The sequence below is a fragment of the Siniperca chuatsi genome, linkage group LG18 (assembly GCF_020085105.1).
Source record: "Siniperca chuatsi isolate FFG_IHB_CAS linkage group LG18, ASM2008510v1, whole genome shotgun sequence".
Classification (NCBI taxonomy): domain Eukaryota; kingdom Metazoa; phylum Chordata; class Actinopteri; order Centrarchiformes; family Sinipercidae; genus Siniperca; species Siniperca chuatsi.
This window is the reverse complement of record NC_058059.1, coordinates 6,151,261-6,169,696: the sequence shown is the minus strand read 5'-3', so window position 1 is coordinate 6,169,696 and position 18,436 is coordinate 6,151,261. Positions and strand designations below refer to the sequence as shown.

General features: G+C 41.5%; 1 protein-coding gene across 6 annotated transcripts in view; it reads right to left on the bottom strand.

Moving 5' to 3' along the window:
* The window catches only part of arhgef28a (Rho guanine nucleotide exchange factor (GEF) 28a), a 42,511-nt gene that overhangs the window by 8,696 nt on the left and 15,379 nt on the right, over positions 1-18,436 (bottom strand). Inside the window, exons 8-34 of one of the 6 annotated variants that reach the window (XM_044175352.1) lie at positions 18,210-18,256; positions 17,950-18,016; positions 14,456-14,571; positions 14,048-14,328; positions 13,779-13,962; positions 13,554-13,665; positions 12,770-12,856; positions 10,600-10,642; positions 9,518-9,619; positions 8,598-8,721; positions 7,684-7,819; positions 7,548-7,603; positions 7,365-7,425; positions 7,080-7,215; positions 6,861-6,979; positions 6,096-6,236; positions 5,627-5,877; positions 5,408-5,533; positions 5,160-5,277; positions 4,746-5,000; positions 4,574-4,650; positions 4,222-4,400; positions 4,018-4,109; positions 3,717-3,902; positions 2,585-2,820; positions 1,772-1,819; positions 529-1,056 (exon numbers count right to left, since the gene is read on the bottom strand). In XM_044175352.1, coding sequence (XP_044031287.1) covers positions 529-1,056; positions 1,772-1,819; positions 2,585-2,820; positions 3,717-3,902; positions 4,018-4,109; positions 4,222-4,400; positions 4,574-4,650; positions 4,746-5,000; positions 5,160-5,277; positions 5,408-5,533; positions 5,627-5,877; positions 6,096-6,236; positions 6,861-6,979; positions 7,080-7,215; positions 7,365-7,425; positions 7,548-7,603; positions 7,684-7,819; positions 8,598-8,721; positions 9,518-9,619; positions 10,600-10,642; positions 12,770-12,856; positions 13,554-13,665; positions 13,779-13,962; positions 14,048-14,328; positions 14,456-14,571; positions 17,950-18,016; positions 18,210-18,256 — 3,908 coding nt within the window. The remainder of the gene's footprint in view (positions 1-528; positions 1,057-1,771; positions 1,820-2,584; positions 2,821-3,716; positions 3,903-4,017; positions 4,110-4,221; positions 4,401-4,573; positions 4,651-4,745; positions 5,001-5,159; positions 5,278-5,407; positions 5,534-5,626; positions 5,878-6,095; positions 6,237-6,860; positions 6,980-7,079; positions 7,216-7,364; positions 7,426-7,547; positions 7,604-7,683; positions 7,820-8,597; positions 8,722-9,517; positions 9,620-10,599; positions 10,643-12,769; positions 12,857-13,553; positions 13,666-13,778; positions 13,963-14,047; positions 14,329-14,455; positions 14,572-17,949; positions 18,017-18,209; positions 18,257-18,436) is intronic. The other 5 variants (XM_044175353.1, XM_044175354.1, XM_044175355.1 and 2 more) reach the window with 5 other exon arrangements.

Below are 18,436 nucleotides of genomic sequence, written 5' to 3'. Positions count from 1 at the left end.
CACCCTTTATCCTCCATGCCTTCCAGCTGCGGGGGACATTTCACTGTAGTGCTTTTCAAACAAAGTGTCAATAATTTAAGTCCTTTCGGACACGATTGATTGGTTTCTTGGACTACGCGCCTCTGGTTTTAATTATTTTGTTGGAGCTTTTATTTGCAACGTTTTAATTATCATCAATCATTACGATGTTTATTGGTGAGTGGAGCTGCTGGAGCACCAAGACAAATGATGCTGAAATTGCTCTCATTATCGCAGGTCGTATATCAAGAGGGGATTGAGCTGCTCTGTGTAAATGAGTGAACCAACGTAACTCAAGCTGATAGCTGTCTGAGAAAAGCTTCTCATTAATGAATTTAGCCAAGAAATACTCCATAAACACTGCATATCTACCTCACACTCAAGTCAGGGTCAAGAGCTTTAGTCAGGAGCATTACCGAGTGATCGACTAACGCCTCAGATTAAACATCACAAGTTATTTTAAAATCCACGGACAGAAGAAACAGTTATCAGTCGTGTGCCCTCCCCCACCTGCTGCCCATCTAGAGGGATGACCATGTGAGGAATCACAGTGGGCACAGTGGGTAGACTCCTCTGCTGGCTGTGCCTCCAGGTCTGGAGCAACTTTTGCTGGTTCTCTAGCCGCTCGCGCTCCCTCTCCACATTCCTTTGGCCCTCCCTGAGCCGCTCCAAGCTCTGCTGGTACTCCTCCAGCTGCTCATTCAACTCTTCCCTCTCGCGCCTCAGCCTCTCCGCCTCCAGGTGGCACTGCCTCTCCCTCTCCTCGAGCCTGCTCTCCTGCTCCCCCTGCTGGCTGTCCCTGGCCTGGCACTCCCTCTCCCAGCGTTCCTTCTCTTGGCGCAGTTGGCCCTGGAGCCGCTGAGCCGCCGCCACCTCCTCCTTCCGCTTTTCCAGGTTACGCTGCTTCTCCTGTTCTTGTAGGGTGTTGCCCCGGATGCTTGGAAGGTGCGGTCGCTGGGCGCGGGGGGAAGGGCGCCCAGTCTCTTGGAGGAGAAGCCTCTGGACCTCATAGCAGCTGTCCTGGATGGTCACCGTGGCCTGGCACAGAAAGGGAAAGACACAGAGTTGGGGTTCATGAAAATGCAAAGGCTCAACTACCGCATCATTAACCACATGTGCATCCTCACTAAGGTGATTTGAATATAAAAATGTGACGGAAATGATGATCTGGCTCTACTGGGTGCCCTGACTTTTTATGTGTTAAGGCAACAGCATCTCTTTACATGGTGAAATGATCCCACTGCCACTGGTAGAATTGTGGTTTTCAAGTTCATATGCAAGAAGGGATGCAGAACTTTGAATATGAAAATATCATTGTGATCAAAAACTCACACAGATGGGCAAGAGTGCGCACACACATGCCCTTATGCAAATACACACACGTTCTCTCTGCACAAATTTACATTTTATACCAAAGATCAGTGTGTGTGTAAAATAAAAGACCCTCCTATAGCAGAAAAAGATCAGTAGGATTCTCGCTCCTGTAGCTCACTACCTTTGGCTTCAAACAGCTGAGCGCAGTTTTGGTTCTCTGTTTACTGAAGCTGTACAGGCATAATAAAGCCTTCATCTTGACTGAGTATGACACTAACATAGCATGTATATGATCTTAGTGAGAACAGAAGAGGTTTGTTTTCTGAATTGCTGATAATATAATATAGATTATATAATAATAATATAATAATATAGCTGGAGGCTGTGAGCAGGATAAACAGGAGCTGGTGGTTAACTGTATATTGAGTAATGCACTCACCTGCAGACTGTAGAGTAACTGGGTCAGGCTTTGGACACTTTGAGCAACCTGTTAATGGGCAATATCACACACAACATGCAGATTAACAAGCCTGCTGTGTATATCATGCATGAATTTGAGGATTTTGTTTAAATGTCTCAATTTCCCGGCTAAATAATGAGTTACACTTTAGCTCATCTACTCACAGGGGAGTCAAAATATTTTCCTCTCATGGCATGCAAATGGAGAGTAAAAATTTGAAGTTGCATTCATGCAACATTTGTGCCCCCTTGAGGCCACATGGTGTCCTACCACACTGTTTAGGGTTAAATTATCACATTGCAGTCGATAAGAAAATCATTCTCTGTTATCGGAGTCATTTACCTCACAGGTCACAAAAAGCTGCAAACAGTAGCACAACTGTGGCATGGTAATTGGAACCCTCCATATCCATTTTTAATGGTGCAATACCTTTGGAAACTAAATGGACTTCTTCTTTTATTATGAGATATCAATAATTCATCACATTAAGACTGAAATGTAATTCTAATAGACTATACTGAATTATTAAAACAACTGTTGGCAATCTTGAGCCACACATCTGTGAAGAAATGGAAAGTGGTGACGTTCAGATTCAGGCTGTAAGAGGCTATAATGACCTATAATACCTCTGCAACACCCCTGTACCTCCACCATCACAACTACAGTAATGGGAAAAACATTACATTATATTGCTGCATCAATATTTAACTCAAAAACATAAAATATATAATGAGGTCATACAAGAATCACTATAAGCTAAATACATTATATATTCCCGAAACTGTGCTGTACCTTCAAGTCGACATCATTTGTGTCTGTTGTTTGCAAGAGAGTTTGGGACTGAAGCACAAGGGCCTCAGTCCAACCCCCCTCACTGGCCTCAGGGTTTTCAGGTGAGGCCTCAGAGTCTGAGGGGGGCTGTAGAAGTGAAGCAGGGCTGACAGGAAACACAGAGTCTGTGTCAGAGTCCGCGCTGTGACTCAATGGAGAACAGGTATTGGATGACAGCGTGGCTCTCAGATTCTCAGCTGGGAAACAAAAACAACACACGTGTGAAACTAGGTCTGCTGTTCAATCAATTAAAACCATTAAATATGAGACTGAGAGTTCTATTGGAAGAACATAATATAATATTTTGTGACTCCACAATTGAAAATCTTATGAAGGGGTTGTCAAGGATAAAACAAATGCTGGTGGCAGTGTGGAAAAATAATGGGCTTCTCGGTTTGTCCCTTCAATTTTTTCACGCTGGCAAGAGATAAAGAATAGATTTGTAATAGAAGTTGATTGCTTATGTATTACATTATAACAGAGAAAACTCCCAGATACATTTATACCACAGGATGAATATCTCTTTAAAACACCCTCCAACTAAGAAAGACTGGACTGCATTCGTCAATGAAATGCATCTAGAAACTGATCTTTATCTTAAGATAACTACATGAATAATACTGGGGGAAAGAACATTTACTATATATACATACATATATGTGTCTATAAGATCCCATAACATACTGTATGTCATTTAAAGACCCTGTTAATGTTACTGTAGTATTGTGTTGCCCATGTCAACCCACTCATGCAGCTTGAAAACATTAGTAAAAATAAAGTTGGGGAAATAATTAGACTGCATTTCTTTATTACCATATATTTATTACACTATAATGTAATTGTAAGTAGATGTAAGTGTTTATCAATGTATCTGTGAACAACTATAACTCCTGTGGACAAGATAAGTGGAGGCTGGCGTATGAACAGATAATGATTGACACATGCTGTACATTAATAAACACTTAGAAATGTCCTTATATCTGCTTAATTTTTAAGTAATTTTTTCCCTTCACATTATTGTTCTGTGTTGTCAAAAAACAAAACACTGTCTGTGTTTGTTCCTGCAGTGCACAGTATATGTAAAATGTCTCACCCTCTTGCAGAGCTGCAGCCAGCAACACGGCAGCCTGGGGCAGCTCCTCTGACTGCGGCTGGACGAGCAGTCGCGGTTCCATCAGCGAAGCGTGCATGTTCCCTCTCAGAGCAGAGAGCTCTGCGTAGACCTGCAGCTTCTCCTCCAGGCTCGAGCAGATCCGCTGGTCCTGGCTCATCAGACTCTCTGAAACACAAGTTCATAGGGTTTCACAGTTTAAGTATTGTAAAATCTTAACTCAGGGGTAGAAAATATTCAAGAAAACAGTAACAATTTAATGATGTCACTGGTTTCCAAATACCTTGTAACTTATGGATCTTCTGAATACGAGCCTCAGCAGCTCGCTTCTCCTCTTCAGATTCACTTGTGTATTCCTCTTCTTCCTCCGGACAGCTGAGCAGAGAAAACAGTAACTGAAGGTTAGACTGTTCACAGATGGTGAAATCTGAATATGTAGTTTACACACACACACACACACATATATAAAACACAGACTTATACACACCTCTCTACAGCCTCTCTAATGAGCCTCATCCAGGTGTTTCGCTCCTCTTTGGATGACGTGTGGACCTCGTACATTTCTGGCCCAGCGGCCGATGCACTGATCAAAAACATCCCTCTCTCTTCATTTGCTACTTCTCGCACTATTAACTTCTGCAGTGCGATGACTGGAGGCTTCTGATCCTGAAGCACATTAAAAATGCGGTGGAATAATATATTACATGATGTGATAATGGCCCAACATAAAACAGAACAGGTAATAGGGTGTAACATCACAACAGAGACACAGCTGATCACTGTTACAGCTGGGTATTTGTCTCTTTGAGATCAAAACGGCGTAATTAATGTGTGCGTACCACAGTGGCAAACGTATACTTCTGGTCTTTTTCTTGCAGGAATACGAGTGTATCTATGAGAAGGAGCGCCAGGACATCTATTGAAGTGAGGATAAGCAGGAAAAAATGTTAAAAGGATGCAAATATAACATATTAATCAAACAACTAAGTAGTAAGTATATGGTGGCCTCACCTTTGAGTCGACCAGTGGCGGTCTTCCACAGAAGCAGGCCCTGGTGTTTGAGCGTTTGTCCCGGCCCCATCATGTCCTGCTTGCGGAAGGTGAGGCCATTCTTCAGCTTGGCTGCGCTGCGATTCTCCATGCGGTTCCACACTTCCTGTAACCTCTGATGCCGCTCATATTTACTGACACTCATGTCCACGGCTGCTATCACCTCTCGAATCTGAACCAGTGCTTTCGAAATGTCGACATGCTCATCTGTTTCCTCTGAGGGAGCAGAAAGGAGAAATATGTGAAGACTGAAAGAGATTTTGTTTTACTTGTATATTTTCAACTGAAATATTGTATATTGTGCTGTTATTGACAAGCACTAAGCTTTGTGGACCATATGACCATGTGGCCAGCAGAGGGCAGTAGATGACTGACCTTGAGTATATTGTAGGATCCTCTCCAGCAGCACTGGGTACTTTGTAATCCTTTGAGTTACCAGCAAGATGCACTCTGGGATTTCCCTCCGTCTCACCAAATAATTATTACCTTGTTGCTTGAAAAAGTAACATCAAGAGTTATGATGCATCTCCCTGAGCAGGAAGGTAGTGATGCTTTTATTTTAGAATTGGTTGAAAGCAAGATACATTTGTTAAATAAAAAGATGCTGTGGGAAGGTTAAGTACCTTAATGAAGTTCTGAAATCTCTTGTTATGCTGCTGGAGCTCTTTGAAAAAGCTGACCGCTTCGTTGTGACGACTGCAGAAATCTCCATATACCTGCTTCATTTTCTCTCTATTCTCATCTGAAAACTGCAGAAAAATACACACACCCAGTGATTCACACCCTCACTGGTTTCCATCTATTACACTTAAGAGAAAGCTAGTCCCGGATGACCAGCTAACCTGTTGGAGCAAGACGTCTCCTATTCGCTGGATGAGGTAGTTCCTGTGTCCCTGGGGCTGGGCTGAGCTCTGTCGCCGCTCCTTCATGGCAGCAAAGAAGCCGTGGTGGAAGAGAAGCAGCTGGTCCAGACAGGGGAAGACCCGCTCCACCGCTTCTGTATCTAGCTGCACTTCCTCCTTCATACCTCGACGGAAAACCTCGGCCATGATGTGTAGTGTCTGTAGGTGGTGAAGCTCAGTCTGCATCAGCTCTGCATCACAGGTTCAACATGTAGACATTCAATATGTGTGTCACATAAAAACATGGATTATATCACACCAGAAATCTCAGTCTGTTACTCAATCATAGCAATTTTACAATTATGAAACAATTATATGTGGTTACAGTAATTTTATATATGAAATGCTGACACTGGCAGAAAATGACACATTCCAGTGGTCTTCTTTCACAACTCTGACATCTGCTTACCATAGATAACGTCCTGCCTCTTGACAGCTCGTTTGTCCTGCTTCTTGCAGAACTTGTGCTCTACTGTCAGACTCCACGACTCAGCCTCGTAATCCACAGCATCAACCGACATGTCACTGTGGATATACGCGTCCACACAGTCTATGGCGAGAAAGAGGTACAAAATCACTTTTAATCCAAACTGCCAGGATTCAGTTCCATTAATCAGCGTTCATAACATTTACTGAAACGAGACAGGGCTCTTTACTTTCAACCATCTCAATTTACTTCTTTATCCCTGGGGCTAAATATATGGACAGAAATATGTCTCAGTATTATATTATCTCAATACTGAGATTCTCCCCAGACAATTAGGTTTGTTTTTTATTTTTAAAAATAAGTCCATTTTGAATGTTAAAAATGATTTTAAAAACTATAATACAATCTGGGTGAAAATGGCATTTTCAATGTTTTTCAACCATTTCCTGTTTTGTAACTTACAATACTTAGAGGGACTGTGATGCATAGTCAGCAGCTTATTTGCATTTTCTCTCCATTTTTTTCTTCTGTTTCTATTACTGGACGATTTTCTGAGCTGTGCTTGGTGCAAAAGGACCTTGTCAACAACAATGGTCAGCATCTTCTCAAAGAAGGAAACACAACAACGTTTGGTTGTGTGAGGACATCTATTTAATGTAAAAATCGGATAGCGATCTGCTCCTTTTTAGGTATTTCTCTATGGAAATCTGTAAAAACTTAAAACAATGAGCCTTATTCATCTCATACCTTCCCCGAAGGATGAGTCAGTGGAGGTGGAGGACATTGGAGTCGGCAGGAGCTCTTCTGATCGGCTGGTCACCTTCCAGGCATCAGACTCTGTCTCTGAACTCTCACTGAGCCGACTGCTAAACAGAGAAGAACATGGACAACCATTATTACCCCCAAATATTTACCAATATCCCCACATCATATTATCTAATTAATAAAGTCTGGGAGATTTATGACCTGTCACTGTTTGGGAAACTCCCAGAGAGGGGGCATGACTGGATCGCAGTGTCTTTCCTCTCCTTAGGGGTCATGACAGGTAGAGAGGTAGAGATGGGGATCACACACTGAGGAGGACTGTCTCTCACTGTGAAATCTGCGGGAGAAGCAAGGAGAATTAACAATAGTCATCCCCACTGCAACCACAATGAAACATTGCAAACAGGAAATTTCACACACAACATGCTTAAGACAGCTTGAGAGCAAAATTGTTGGTGACCGTCGACCTTTGTTTTGTAAACTCACTCTGTGGGAGGGATGCTGTCCTGTCCTTCACCATGGTAACCGCATACTTATCCTGAAGTTTCTAAGTAATACAAATGAGAGAGTCTGGTTACAGCATATAAACAATTGACACAAGGACAGGCACCAGTAGAGATGAGTATTTCAAAACCATTTTTTATTCCAATATTTCAAGACAATACTCACCTTCAAACATGGGGGGACAGATTCCTTACAGCCCTTATGGACGATAGCAGTGCAACCTGGGAAAGAATTCGATTTTTAAGTTTATGTTTTGCAAAAAATATAAATGTAAGCTTCTTGGAATTACGCTATGACTTACTGGAGCAATGCAGCAGGTCCTTTCCAGAGGCTGGTTTCTCACACACCACACACACGGTGGGGCCTAAACAGGAGCCTGTGTTAAACCGATGTCCATTCAGCTGCCTATCCTTGGCCTCTCTGTCCTTCCCCTTCCCCTTGGAAAACCATGCCAGAGACATAGGCGTAAAAAAAGAGGCCATACAGACAGAGGCAAAACGTGACTGACAACTACAGCTAAGAACTCTGAGCAAAGCAGGCCTTAATCCATATTTCTATAAACCAGGGTGAAGATCTTTGTCAGGTTTCTATTTGCAGAGTAAACTCTCCCACGTGTAAGTAGACATATGAGCCTGGAAGGAATCATCGCATTTTCCCAAAGAGTAAGAAAGTCCACTGACAAGGAAATGGAGCATAGCATAAACAACAGATGCAGGTCGGGGAGGGCTTCCAGTCTCTGTGCTGACTCAACAACAGAGGATTAATCATTAAAAGGAAAGAGGCTGGACACCATGTTTGGTCTGTCACCCTGACCTTCAGTTATTCCCAGAAATGTTTCCTGGTTGTGTCTCCCAGAGAGCAGAAAGACAGAGTCACATATTCCTTACCTGAGTCTAGGATACTAGCCTTTACAAAAGTGTTATAATATTCAATACCATAAATACTTCTATAAGCATAAATAGTCAAATTTAATAAGCCAGTACATACACGCCTGTACCTATAGAGGCGTCAAACACTTTAATGGAAGCAGGACTTGTGTTTTTAAGCTATTAAACTATGCAGAGCTTAGTGTAGCATGTAAAGCTGGCCTGAATGCACAGCAAGGGCAAGTTTAAGTTTTGTTCAGCTATTCTTTATATTCTAGTTTTTTAATTTAGATTTTGTGTTTGACGGATGTAACAGCAGAGGCATGGACTGTTTATGGTTTGGGTTTACCTTGGTCTTGTTGCGTGTACTCGACATCCTGCTCTTGAGAAAACTGAAGGTACGAATGACTTTGTACTTCTCTGACTCCACCTTTGTTGGGATGTTGTACTTGTCCAACTCCTCCTCTTCAATTCTGAAGGAAAATTTAAATAATGTCAGTGCAATTTGTTACCTTGCATTTGTGTTCTATAACTTACAACAAAACACAAAAATTCACTGTTGGTTTGCAGACATGCAGACATTAGTTGGTCACGCCATCCTGATTTTCTTCTTGCTGAGTCTACAGGACAACAAGAGCAAGTATGATGGGCTTTTGTAGGTACAGGCAGAAGATACATATGAGGGTGAAATGTGTGAAATTCTTATAGTACACAAGCATATAACTGGTTCATGGGGTGCGATGTAGTTAGATGAAATGAAATAACAATAAAAAATATATAATTTCATCTGATATTGCACAGCGTGTAATTTCTGGTAAAATAAATGTTAGGGAAAGGGAATGAAATCCTTTGTTAGTCACTAAAATGTGACAAAGAAAATTGTGTTCATTCTCTGCAACTCTGTGCTGTGAAAGTAAATTAAAATTAGTAGAATTGTTAAAGGCTAGATACATGCCAAATGACAATGACAGATGGTGCATATTGTTAAAAGACAATAACAACTTAATTGTTGCTTTGCTGTTAGATAAGAGGAGAGGAGAGGAGAGGAAACCAGCAGAGAAGAGGAAATGAGGAAAGGAGAGGAGACAATGAGAGTATAGGAAACAAGGAAAGGAAGGGAAGGGGAAACAAGGAGAGAAGAAGAGAGGAGGTTGTGGTTTGTTGTCAGGTGGTAAACATGATTTAAGTTTTAGTTTAGGGTTAGTTTGTTTGAACTGGACGGTTAAGGATGCTAGAACAGTCAAACAGGGGTCGACCCCCCCCACATACTCTTTGAGGAACTCGGACAGAGTGAGATGCTGGAGGGACTCTGCCAGCTCCATGCTGCCCTCATCATCAGCAGACTGTGCACGCTTACGGAACCTAATCTCCCTGTAAAGAACAGCGCACACACACGGACACACACGGAAACACACTGACGTTTTAATGTGGATGAGAAGCCACAAAGGCCAAGAAGACATGCTGCAATGAAATATTTTTGTATAAATATTCTTTCTTGTGTCTGGAATCTTCCACTAGGGGGAGCTACTGAAGTGTGGCAATTCAATAAGGGTATTTATACATGAAATACTGTAGCAGAGCAAATATCAGATGGCATCGTTCCTAATGGAATGGCAATAAAAACAGGGAACAGGAAGAGGAAAGGATGTCCTTTTTTTAATAAGTGCCACCCCTCTTAGAGCAGACCGAGACCATATAAAACAACACTGTCACTGTCATTATTTTATACTAGATTCAGCAGTCTTTCAGGTCATAAACCATAATTTGCCTGTGCATTGTAACATTCAGTACATTCATTATGCGTTGCGATGTATCCATGACGCAGCTGGTCATATCTGAAAATAAGCTACACGGGACAAGATGACACTGTAAACCAAAGATGAAAACCACAGCAAAGGCATTGTGCTGTACAAAAAAAAAGGGCTGGAAGCAGCTCAGGGTCACACTGATATCTGTACGTCACTGCCTCTGTTGTTACCAGAAAAAACCCCAGAAAGGATCAAAACACCAGCAACGCACATAAAAACCAGCTCTACTTCACAAGGACAAAAGAGCTTCATAAAAGACGGCAGCAAAATTCAGAGAGCGCTCACTGTCACCATGCAACCTGGTTGTTATCATGGTTACCCACATACTGTATGTTGCTCCTGGCAGCGAGGATTACATATTTGATGAAACGTACTGTCATTTTAATTAAGAGCGAAAACCCCAATGAGTGAGGCCAATGTGAAAGGCTGAGTCATTTAGTATTAGGACAGAGAAACACTGAAACTCCTAAGACAGAAAAAGGCATCTGGAATACAATGTCATCCAAATAAGACTTAAGTAAAATAAAAGTAAAGCATAAATACCGTTTTTCATGTGACTGCTCTGATAGACTGGAGGCTCTTTGCTCTGTGAACATAAAGAATGAGGAGAAGTTGTTAAACTAATTGTTCAAGAACCTGACAACATGTTTGAAATTGATAAGAAAAGCACATGTTGCACCAAATATCCATAAAAATCAAAAGATGACCCGTCTGAGATAAAGTCAGACAGCAGAACAAATAACATTTAATAAGACTGGGGAACTAAATCAGGAAAATTCATTCTTAACTTCAGAGTCACTGTTTCAGAGTGTATATATGACAAAGCCTGTCAGGTTTCATTTACATGCCAGAGGAGCTGTTCGCTGTCTGAATAGGTTCTTATGAAAGCATCTAAATACAACCACAATTGATATGCAAAGTAACAGAGATGATCCGTAGGTACATAACCAAGACAGAACAATATATATGAAAGCTGTAGCACAGACAGACACAAAGTACTGACCCCTCAGAGACACTTCATATCTCTCACCAGGCTGCAAATGTGATTTCTTCTTCCACTCTCACTGCCATTCTGATTACAATAAGGCTGTATCATGATTAGGAAAGCCATGCACAGACACACATGCAAATACACGCCAAGGTTATTACAGTTTTATGATTCAATTTAGCTTCGATTATTGTTTCAGTTCGCCCTTTCTAATTCCAACACGTTTTTACTTTAGTTTAGTTTCCCAGGGTTTTGTACGTCAGCATGAGCTTTTTCCTCACATAAATATTCAAAGATTTTACATGTAAGATGATTAGGGGAAAAATAGCAGTTGGTGGCGAATTTTCATTTGATGTTCAGCAGGGAACATCATTTGTGTTTTCAAATAATGTTGGATAAATGCCCCCACATTTGGAAAGCAACTGGCAGTTATAATAGAAAGTACTGCTCTCTCCGCCATAGCTGCTAACACTCCCGTTTTTCCCGGGTTTCTCCCATATTTCAAGACCGTCACCCTCCCGTTTTGTTGTTTCTCCCAGGAAACTCCCGTAATTTGCATGGCCCTCAAACTTTATTATAAATAATCGTCATACACGGATCCAAGTTTTGGATGTTTGTCTGACGTCACCCAAGTTGCCAGATTGTCTACGAAACACAATCCACAAACTATATACAATAACCCATATGTCACTGCAACCTGCCAACCCACAACCCGATCCAAAGGGCTTGTGCGCAGCTGCTCTCTGCTCTCTCTCTCTCTCGCAGGCCAGGCAGACGGCCCATCGTCAGGGCAGGATGGCCTTCCACCTAACAACCCCCCCACCCCACCCCCGGCCATACTCCCGTATTTTGAAACTTAAATGTTGGCAGGTATGCTCTCCACACACAGGATAAAAACAAAACTTCAGAATCATGCTTCTGTTATGGCAGTTATATTTGAACCAGGCAATAGTTTTAGGTCACATGTACTGTACCATGTTTAAAGGTGCAAAATAGATATTTGGCCACAACACTGAAATATTATCACCTTTTACATTTATATGGTGATCCTGCTAGCCAACAGTTGCTTATTTACACGTTCAGCAATTACAGAGCAACATTAACATTCATTGGAGTCATGTTTCTGGCCACTTGATGAATGTAAGTCCAATATTCACTCTCATTTTAGCTCTGTTTTGGTCTCCACTATCGCCTGAAGAAAATATCTGGCTTTTAACCTGCTAAATGCTCCACTGTGTTCACCAGCTAGTTGCTAACTTTGTGTGTGTGCTGTTTGGTGCTGGGCAGATAGCATACAGTAGGTTTATCAGAGCTCGGTGAAACGTCTGAAAATGACGCTGATGAGAGCGGTGAGAATGAACCAAAACAGGCAATTTGGGGGGCAGTAAAACCAAAACAATGAGCTAAAACATCATGCAACGCTCTGTAGAGCCGAGGGGAACTACAGCGTCGGGTGTTAATTTTCTGTAGGTTAGTCGTGTATTATTCATGTGATCCATTGTTAATATAAAAATACTGATTATAGCTACTTTAAAATATTTTTTTTTGTCTTTGAATCAAATCAAATGTTTCAAAACTTTCATTTTCAGCAGTTGAATCAGTTTACAATAATAACCTTGACTCCCCGCACACACACACACACACGTAAGCACTGACACGGACAGCGGCGTGCTGGCTATGCTGGGCCTTAGCACTGTGTGACGGCTGCAGGTGTCCAGTACTTACTACCAGGGTGGAGCAGAGACAGAGATTTAGACAGAGAGAGGGCCTGAAGGAGAGATCGGCTGTGGCTGACACTGTGGAGCACGGCATCTACAGGACACAGTGGACAGAGGGCTGCTCACACATCAGCTACACAGGGGGTAAACTATCACCACGTACAGTCAACTCAACTCAACTCAAAATCACTATTTCATACAGTGGTGTAGGTTCATTGTGAATATTTGAAAAAGGCAAAACTAGAATCATTTTCTATCTAACTGTTAAAGGAATATTTCGACATCTTATTTGCTTTCTTAAGAGTTTGAGACGGAGATCGATATCACTCTCATGTGAGTCCGTTGTGGTTTTTCAGGGGTGTTATATGCCAGACTTCTTGGCTTCTGGACAGAGCCAGCATAGATTGCCCCCCTCCAGTCATTATGCTAAGCTAACCATCTTCTTGCTGTAGCTTCATATTTAACAGACAGACAAGAGAGTGGTATTGATCTTTTCATCTAACTCTTGGCAAGAAAGTGAATAGGCGTATTTCCAAAAATGATGAACTATCGCTTTAAGCAGATACTTTATTGGGAGTTGACTGCACATTATATTAGTAGTGAGGCTATCTACAGTTGAAAGTTAAAATTAACAGAATGTAAAAAGTCTTTCTTGCACCTACCAAATTTGTGAGACTTGCCCATTAGTGACGCACCAAACAAGTGAAGTTAGTTTATGGAAACATTGTTAGTTATGTGTTAGACTAAATTTCTAACTATGTGATGGAGTAAACAGTCCCAGTGTTACTGACCAGGGCTGATATCTGAAGTGTGGTTGTCCCGAGCAAAACGAACAGGACGCAAACTAATTTTGGGGGAAGAGTAGGAATACGAACGCAGTCGAAGCCCCTGGTCATCCAATTCCTAAACAAGGAAAAAAGTTATTAAAACAAAAACTTCAAACAATACTTCACGTGATATAAGGAGAAGTGGAAATACTTGATGAAAGTGTGTGAGAGCCTGAGATGGTATTTTACTTTCATGATGGGTTCACATGCTGAGGAGGCAGACTGGGTGAGAGTGCAAATAAGGTCAGGGGAGGGACGAAAGGTTTCCCTTTTGTCTTCATTTTTCTCCACATCTGACGAGAGCGGGGAAAGCGGAGACTTTGGCTCAGTGCTGTCCTCTTCACTGTCCACTTCCAGAGCCACTAGACTGGGACTGGAACAATAAAGGACTAGTTAAACACAAGAGACACACCGGCACAGCCTTCTCATTGGAGAAAACATTCTACAATATTTAATACCTGAGGTCGCAGATGTCCATGGGCGGACTTTCTCTCTGATTGGTCGGCTCAGAGGAGGCAAGAGAGTTCAGCCTGGCCAGGGCCTGGTCAGCAGGTGAAAGTGGGGAAGAGCAGGGTTCAGAGGGAGGGTAGAAATCTTCTGAATTGGGTGGAGGAGTGTCAGTGGCTAGCAGGAGATCTTCTGAGTCCATCGTGTTCCATAACCCGCCGTCTGTTTCTGTGCTGTCCCTGGTCACTCCATGGACTATACTTGTACTATACTTGATGTCTGCATCTTCCGCCTAAGGTAAAAACACAAGACAGGAGAAAAAGGTGCAAAAGAAAGAAGCAATACATTTTTTAAAAAGTAGCAAAACAAAACTGATTAAATGATAATTCTGGGTTTAAAGAGAGAGGGTGATGTATAACCTGTGTCCGCTGTGTGATGGTCTGATCGCTGCTGTTGATCATGGAGAGCAGAGGGTCTGTAGCACGCTGGGTGAACTGGCTCTGGTCTCCACTGCACTGCATCAGATGCTCATTTACTGTGATAAACATACAGTACAATCTCAGGATAGCTTCAGTATAGTTTATAATAATTCAAACAGATGACTTCTCTTTGTCTCCCCTCCTTTTCAACAGTTAAGATTAACTAATCTACAGTACTGTGCAAGATGTCTACTAGAAATATGTTTTTATTCCGCTGAATGATTTGCTATCCACAGAACACGGTGAGAAGCCACTTTTCATTACCATTATTCATCCCAATATCAGTCAGATACTGCAGTTAAATGTCTGGTCAGAGAGCAGCTCTCAGAGTAGCGTGAGACAACCAGATATCTTAACCAGAAAACAGATTTCTCTGTCTAACACCAGACAACAAAAAGACATCAACAACCATTTAAGGAAGAAAAACCTCAAGCAGATATGCGAAAAAAGAGAAAATAAATTACCAGACATGTCGGACTGCTTTCATATTTACTTCAGTGCTGATAAGCCTTTTGTTGTCCTTCTAGTAATTTCATTGTGTCATAATTCATTGATCTTTCATCGCTTAAATGTCAAGTACAGAAAGGAAAATGTGATGAGACACATACCTACAGTTTGACCTTTAAAAGGTTTGTTTTCATTGAAAGTTCCACATATTAACCTTACCAGCAGGCTGCCTATTTTCTGGAGAAAAAAAAGTGGATTATTGACTTGTGTTGAGTCATGCTCTCTTTTATTTACCACGTCTGCTTAACAATATTTATGTACACCCCCTTTGTGACATTCACGAAACAAAATAAAAAGGCCATGATTTTAACACCTTAGGTTGTAACTCTTTAACGCCAGTGTTTATCATTATCACACTAGTGGCGAGGCTCTAGGGATGGCATGCATAGCTCCATCATCAGGTCAAAGTTTTGATTTGTCCAATGCTTTGGTATATGACCAAATAACTGCATAACAATAACAGTCCAATCAACCTCAACTGTACTTTGTGTTTAGCGCTAAAGAATGTTAGTATGCTAAATTAAGTCAGTGAATATGGTAAACATTACCTGCTAAACATCAGTATGTTAGCATTGTCACTGAGAGCATGTTAGCACGCTGATGTTAGCATTTAGCCCAAAGCACCGCTGTGATAAAGTACAGCCTCACAGAGTTGCTAGCATGCCTGTAGATTCTCAGTCTTGTTACTTTTTTTGACATGAGAAAGCTGACAAAATATGTATTGATATGGAGTGACAGAAGCAGTATTAGTTAATTATAAATATTATAATTTAATTATTATTACTTATGCATCAACATGTAAACAGCATATTATTGTGCACTATTGTATATGTTGTAGCTGGTCGAGGACAAATATATTTTGTATAAATAATCTTAATCTGTAAAGTAACTAGTAACTATAGCTGTATATGTATATAGTGCAGTTAAAAAGTACAATATTTCCCTCTGAAATGTAGTAAAGTACAAAGTAGTTTAAAGTAAAAGCACCTCAAAAATGTACTTAAGTACAGTGCCTGAGAAAAGTTAATGTGTACAGCATATGTACAGTTGTATGTACCACTGCTGACATGATTGCATATCTACAAGAGTAGTGGATGGTATTTCTAACAATGTGGAAAATTACCTCCCTTGATGAGAAGCCATTTTCATAGCTCTCTGTGCACTTTCCACCCAGGCTTTGATGTCTGGACCAGCCGTGCCTGCACTAATGTAAGGGAAATCCTGGGCATCACAGAGGCATTTCCTCTCTACTGCTCTCACACAGTGGAAACATTAGCATGGAGCTCAAACATACAAGGCAGACTTCTTATATCCATTCATTGTTTTCTCTATACGTCTCTGTCTGCCTACTTTCAATTTATTTGCTCAAATAGCAGCTTTACACACAGATAGAAAAATCTCCTCTCTATTTAATTTAAAGGATGGTGACAGATTAAAGCAGCACCAGTCTCAGCTGGTAGACTAATTGTCACACCGGCTAGCTCCAACAATAACTGACACTGCTGAGTTATGTCAGTGAAACCAGAGAAATCCTTACAATCATTCTAACAGATCTGGAAAAAACAATAACTCTGGATGACAACTTTGTACCATAGCGGCCTCGAGACACTCGAGTTTGATGACTTGAGCAATACAGAAGAATCTGCAGTCTGTTTAAGGAGGACAAAATTGGGAACAAGGCCCCTGCGTTGTTACCCGTCACTACTTCATGAAGACACATTATCATACACACTCACACACACTTCAGTTTATGGTCACAAAGTTTATGGGCTCCATTCAGCAGCACCAGTCTCTCTAGAGTTTACAACAAACTTGTCATTCTTCCACAACAACACACAGGAAATTAGCATTCACAGTTACCATGGCAACACCTGAAACATTCAAAGTTTTTACTAGCCAGTGAGTGTTTGCACTAGCTAAGCTTTTACAATCTTATGTGCACGCATGTGGTTAAAGAGAATTCAAGGTTAATGCATGTGGCTCACCTAAAATGTCAGCTTTTGTAAACCTACTACATTTGAGCTTGTTAACACCCCCTCTCAATTCAAGTACAGAGCTCCACTGTCCAATCCAGGGTAGTCGGGGGAGGGGATGGCAGGGCGACAGGCCAGAGGGGGGCATCTTCCAGCTCAGACAGAGTTTGAGTGGGACAAGCCTGACCTCATTCCTGTCTTTGTCCCAGTGACAGGGCAGATTCCTGGACTCTCAGATTGAGTCATTGTGGAATCCAACAGGTACAGCCCCAACCTGCACCACCTGAAGACAGACTGCAGGAGGATAATACATCCATTTAATCAAAGAAAACTGCTTATCAACCTCAGACAAAAGTGAATCCCTGTCTGTGTCTGTGAAGCAGTAAGTGTATTGATTTCCTATGATGTGATTCAAAACAGAGGTCTGCATATTAGAGAAAGGATTCCAGTCAGGGCTTCTCAACCAGCTTATTATGCGTTGTTCCCACACCCTGCTGTTCCGTACAGCCACAAATATGTTGTTGTGTTTTTTATGAATTACCCATTCATCATTTAAGCCACATGCAGCTCCTTGCTAATGCCTGTGAAGAAGAAAAAAATATTCTCCCAAGAAGAGTCTTGTTGACAGCACGGCATCAGGTCCTCTGGATATGACTCTACTATCAAGCAATGGAAGCCAGATGCCGAAGAATTACTGCCATAATATTAAAATGGAAACAGTATTTTGGTCTGGATTGCTACTGTGTTTGCCGAGCCAAAATGTGGAGCAAATAAATCCTTCATTTAGCTTAAATCCTTGAGGTAGATAAATAGATTGACATTGATAGATTGAGAGAAGAGAAGAGAAGAGAAGAGAAGAGAAGAGAAGAGAAGAGAAGAGAAGAGAAGAGAAGAGAAGAGAAGAGAAGAGAAGAGAAGAGAAGAGACGAGAAGAGAAGAGAAGAGAAGAATTACCAGATAATGAGGATGGGTACTCTTCTACATCGTCATCCAAAGACAGAACAAGCTGTTCTTCAAAAACCTTCAAACAAACCAAGAAAAAAACACACACAGAGGAAGCGTGGCTATTAGGAAAATTCAAGTATTGTTTACTTTAAAACAACACAGAGTTGCATGCAAGAACCAGCTACGAACTTAAGAGGCAAATCTATAAACATTTACAGCACACAACACCTGCACCACAGACTCACATATATATCTGTATGTGTACTTACATTGTCCACCACCGCGTTCTCTTCCACTCGGAGCTCCTTGCTAATGCCTGTGCAAAATAAAAATATTTAACCAGAAGTTGATGCATAACACTCTCTTCCTCCTCCAGTCAGGTCCTCTGGATATGACTCTACTATCCAGGAATGGAAAACTGGCCAAAGAGATGTTGTGCTTGTGCAAAGCAGCAGGTCCAGAGGAAGAGCACATACTCCCTACTGTGAGATTGTTA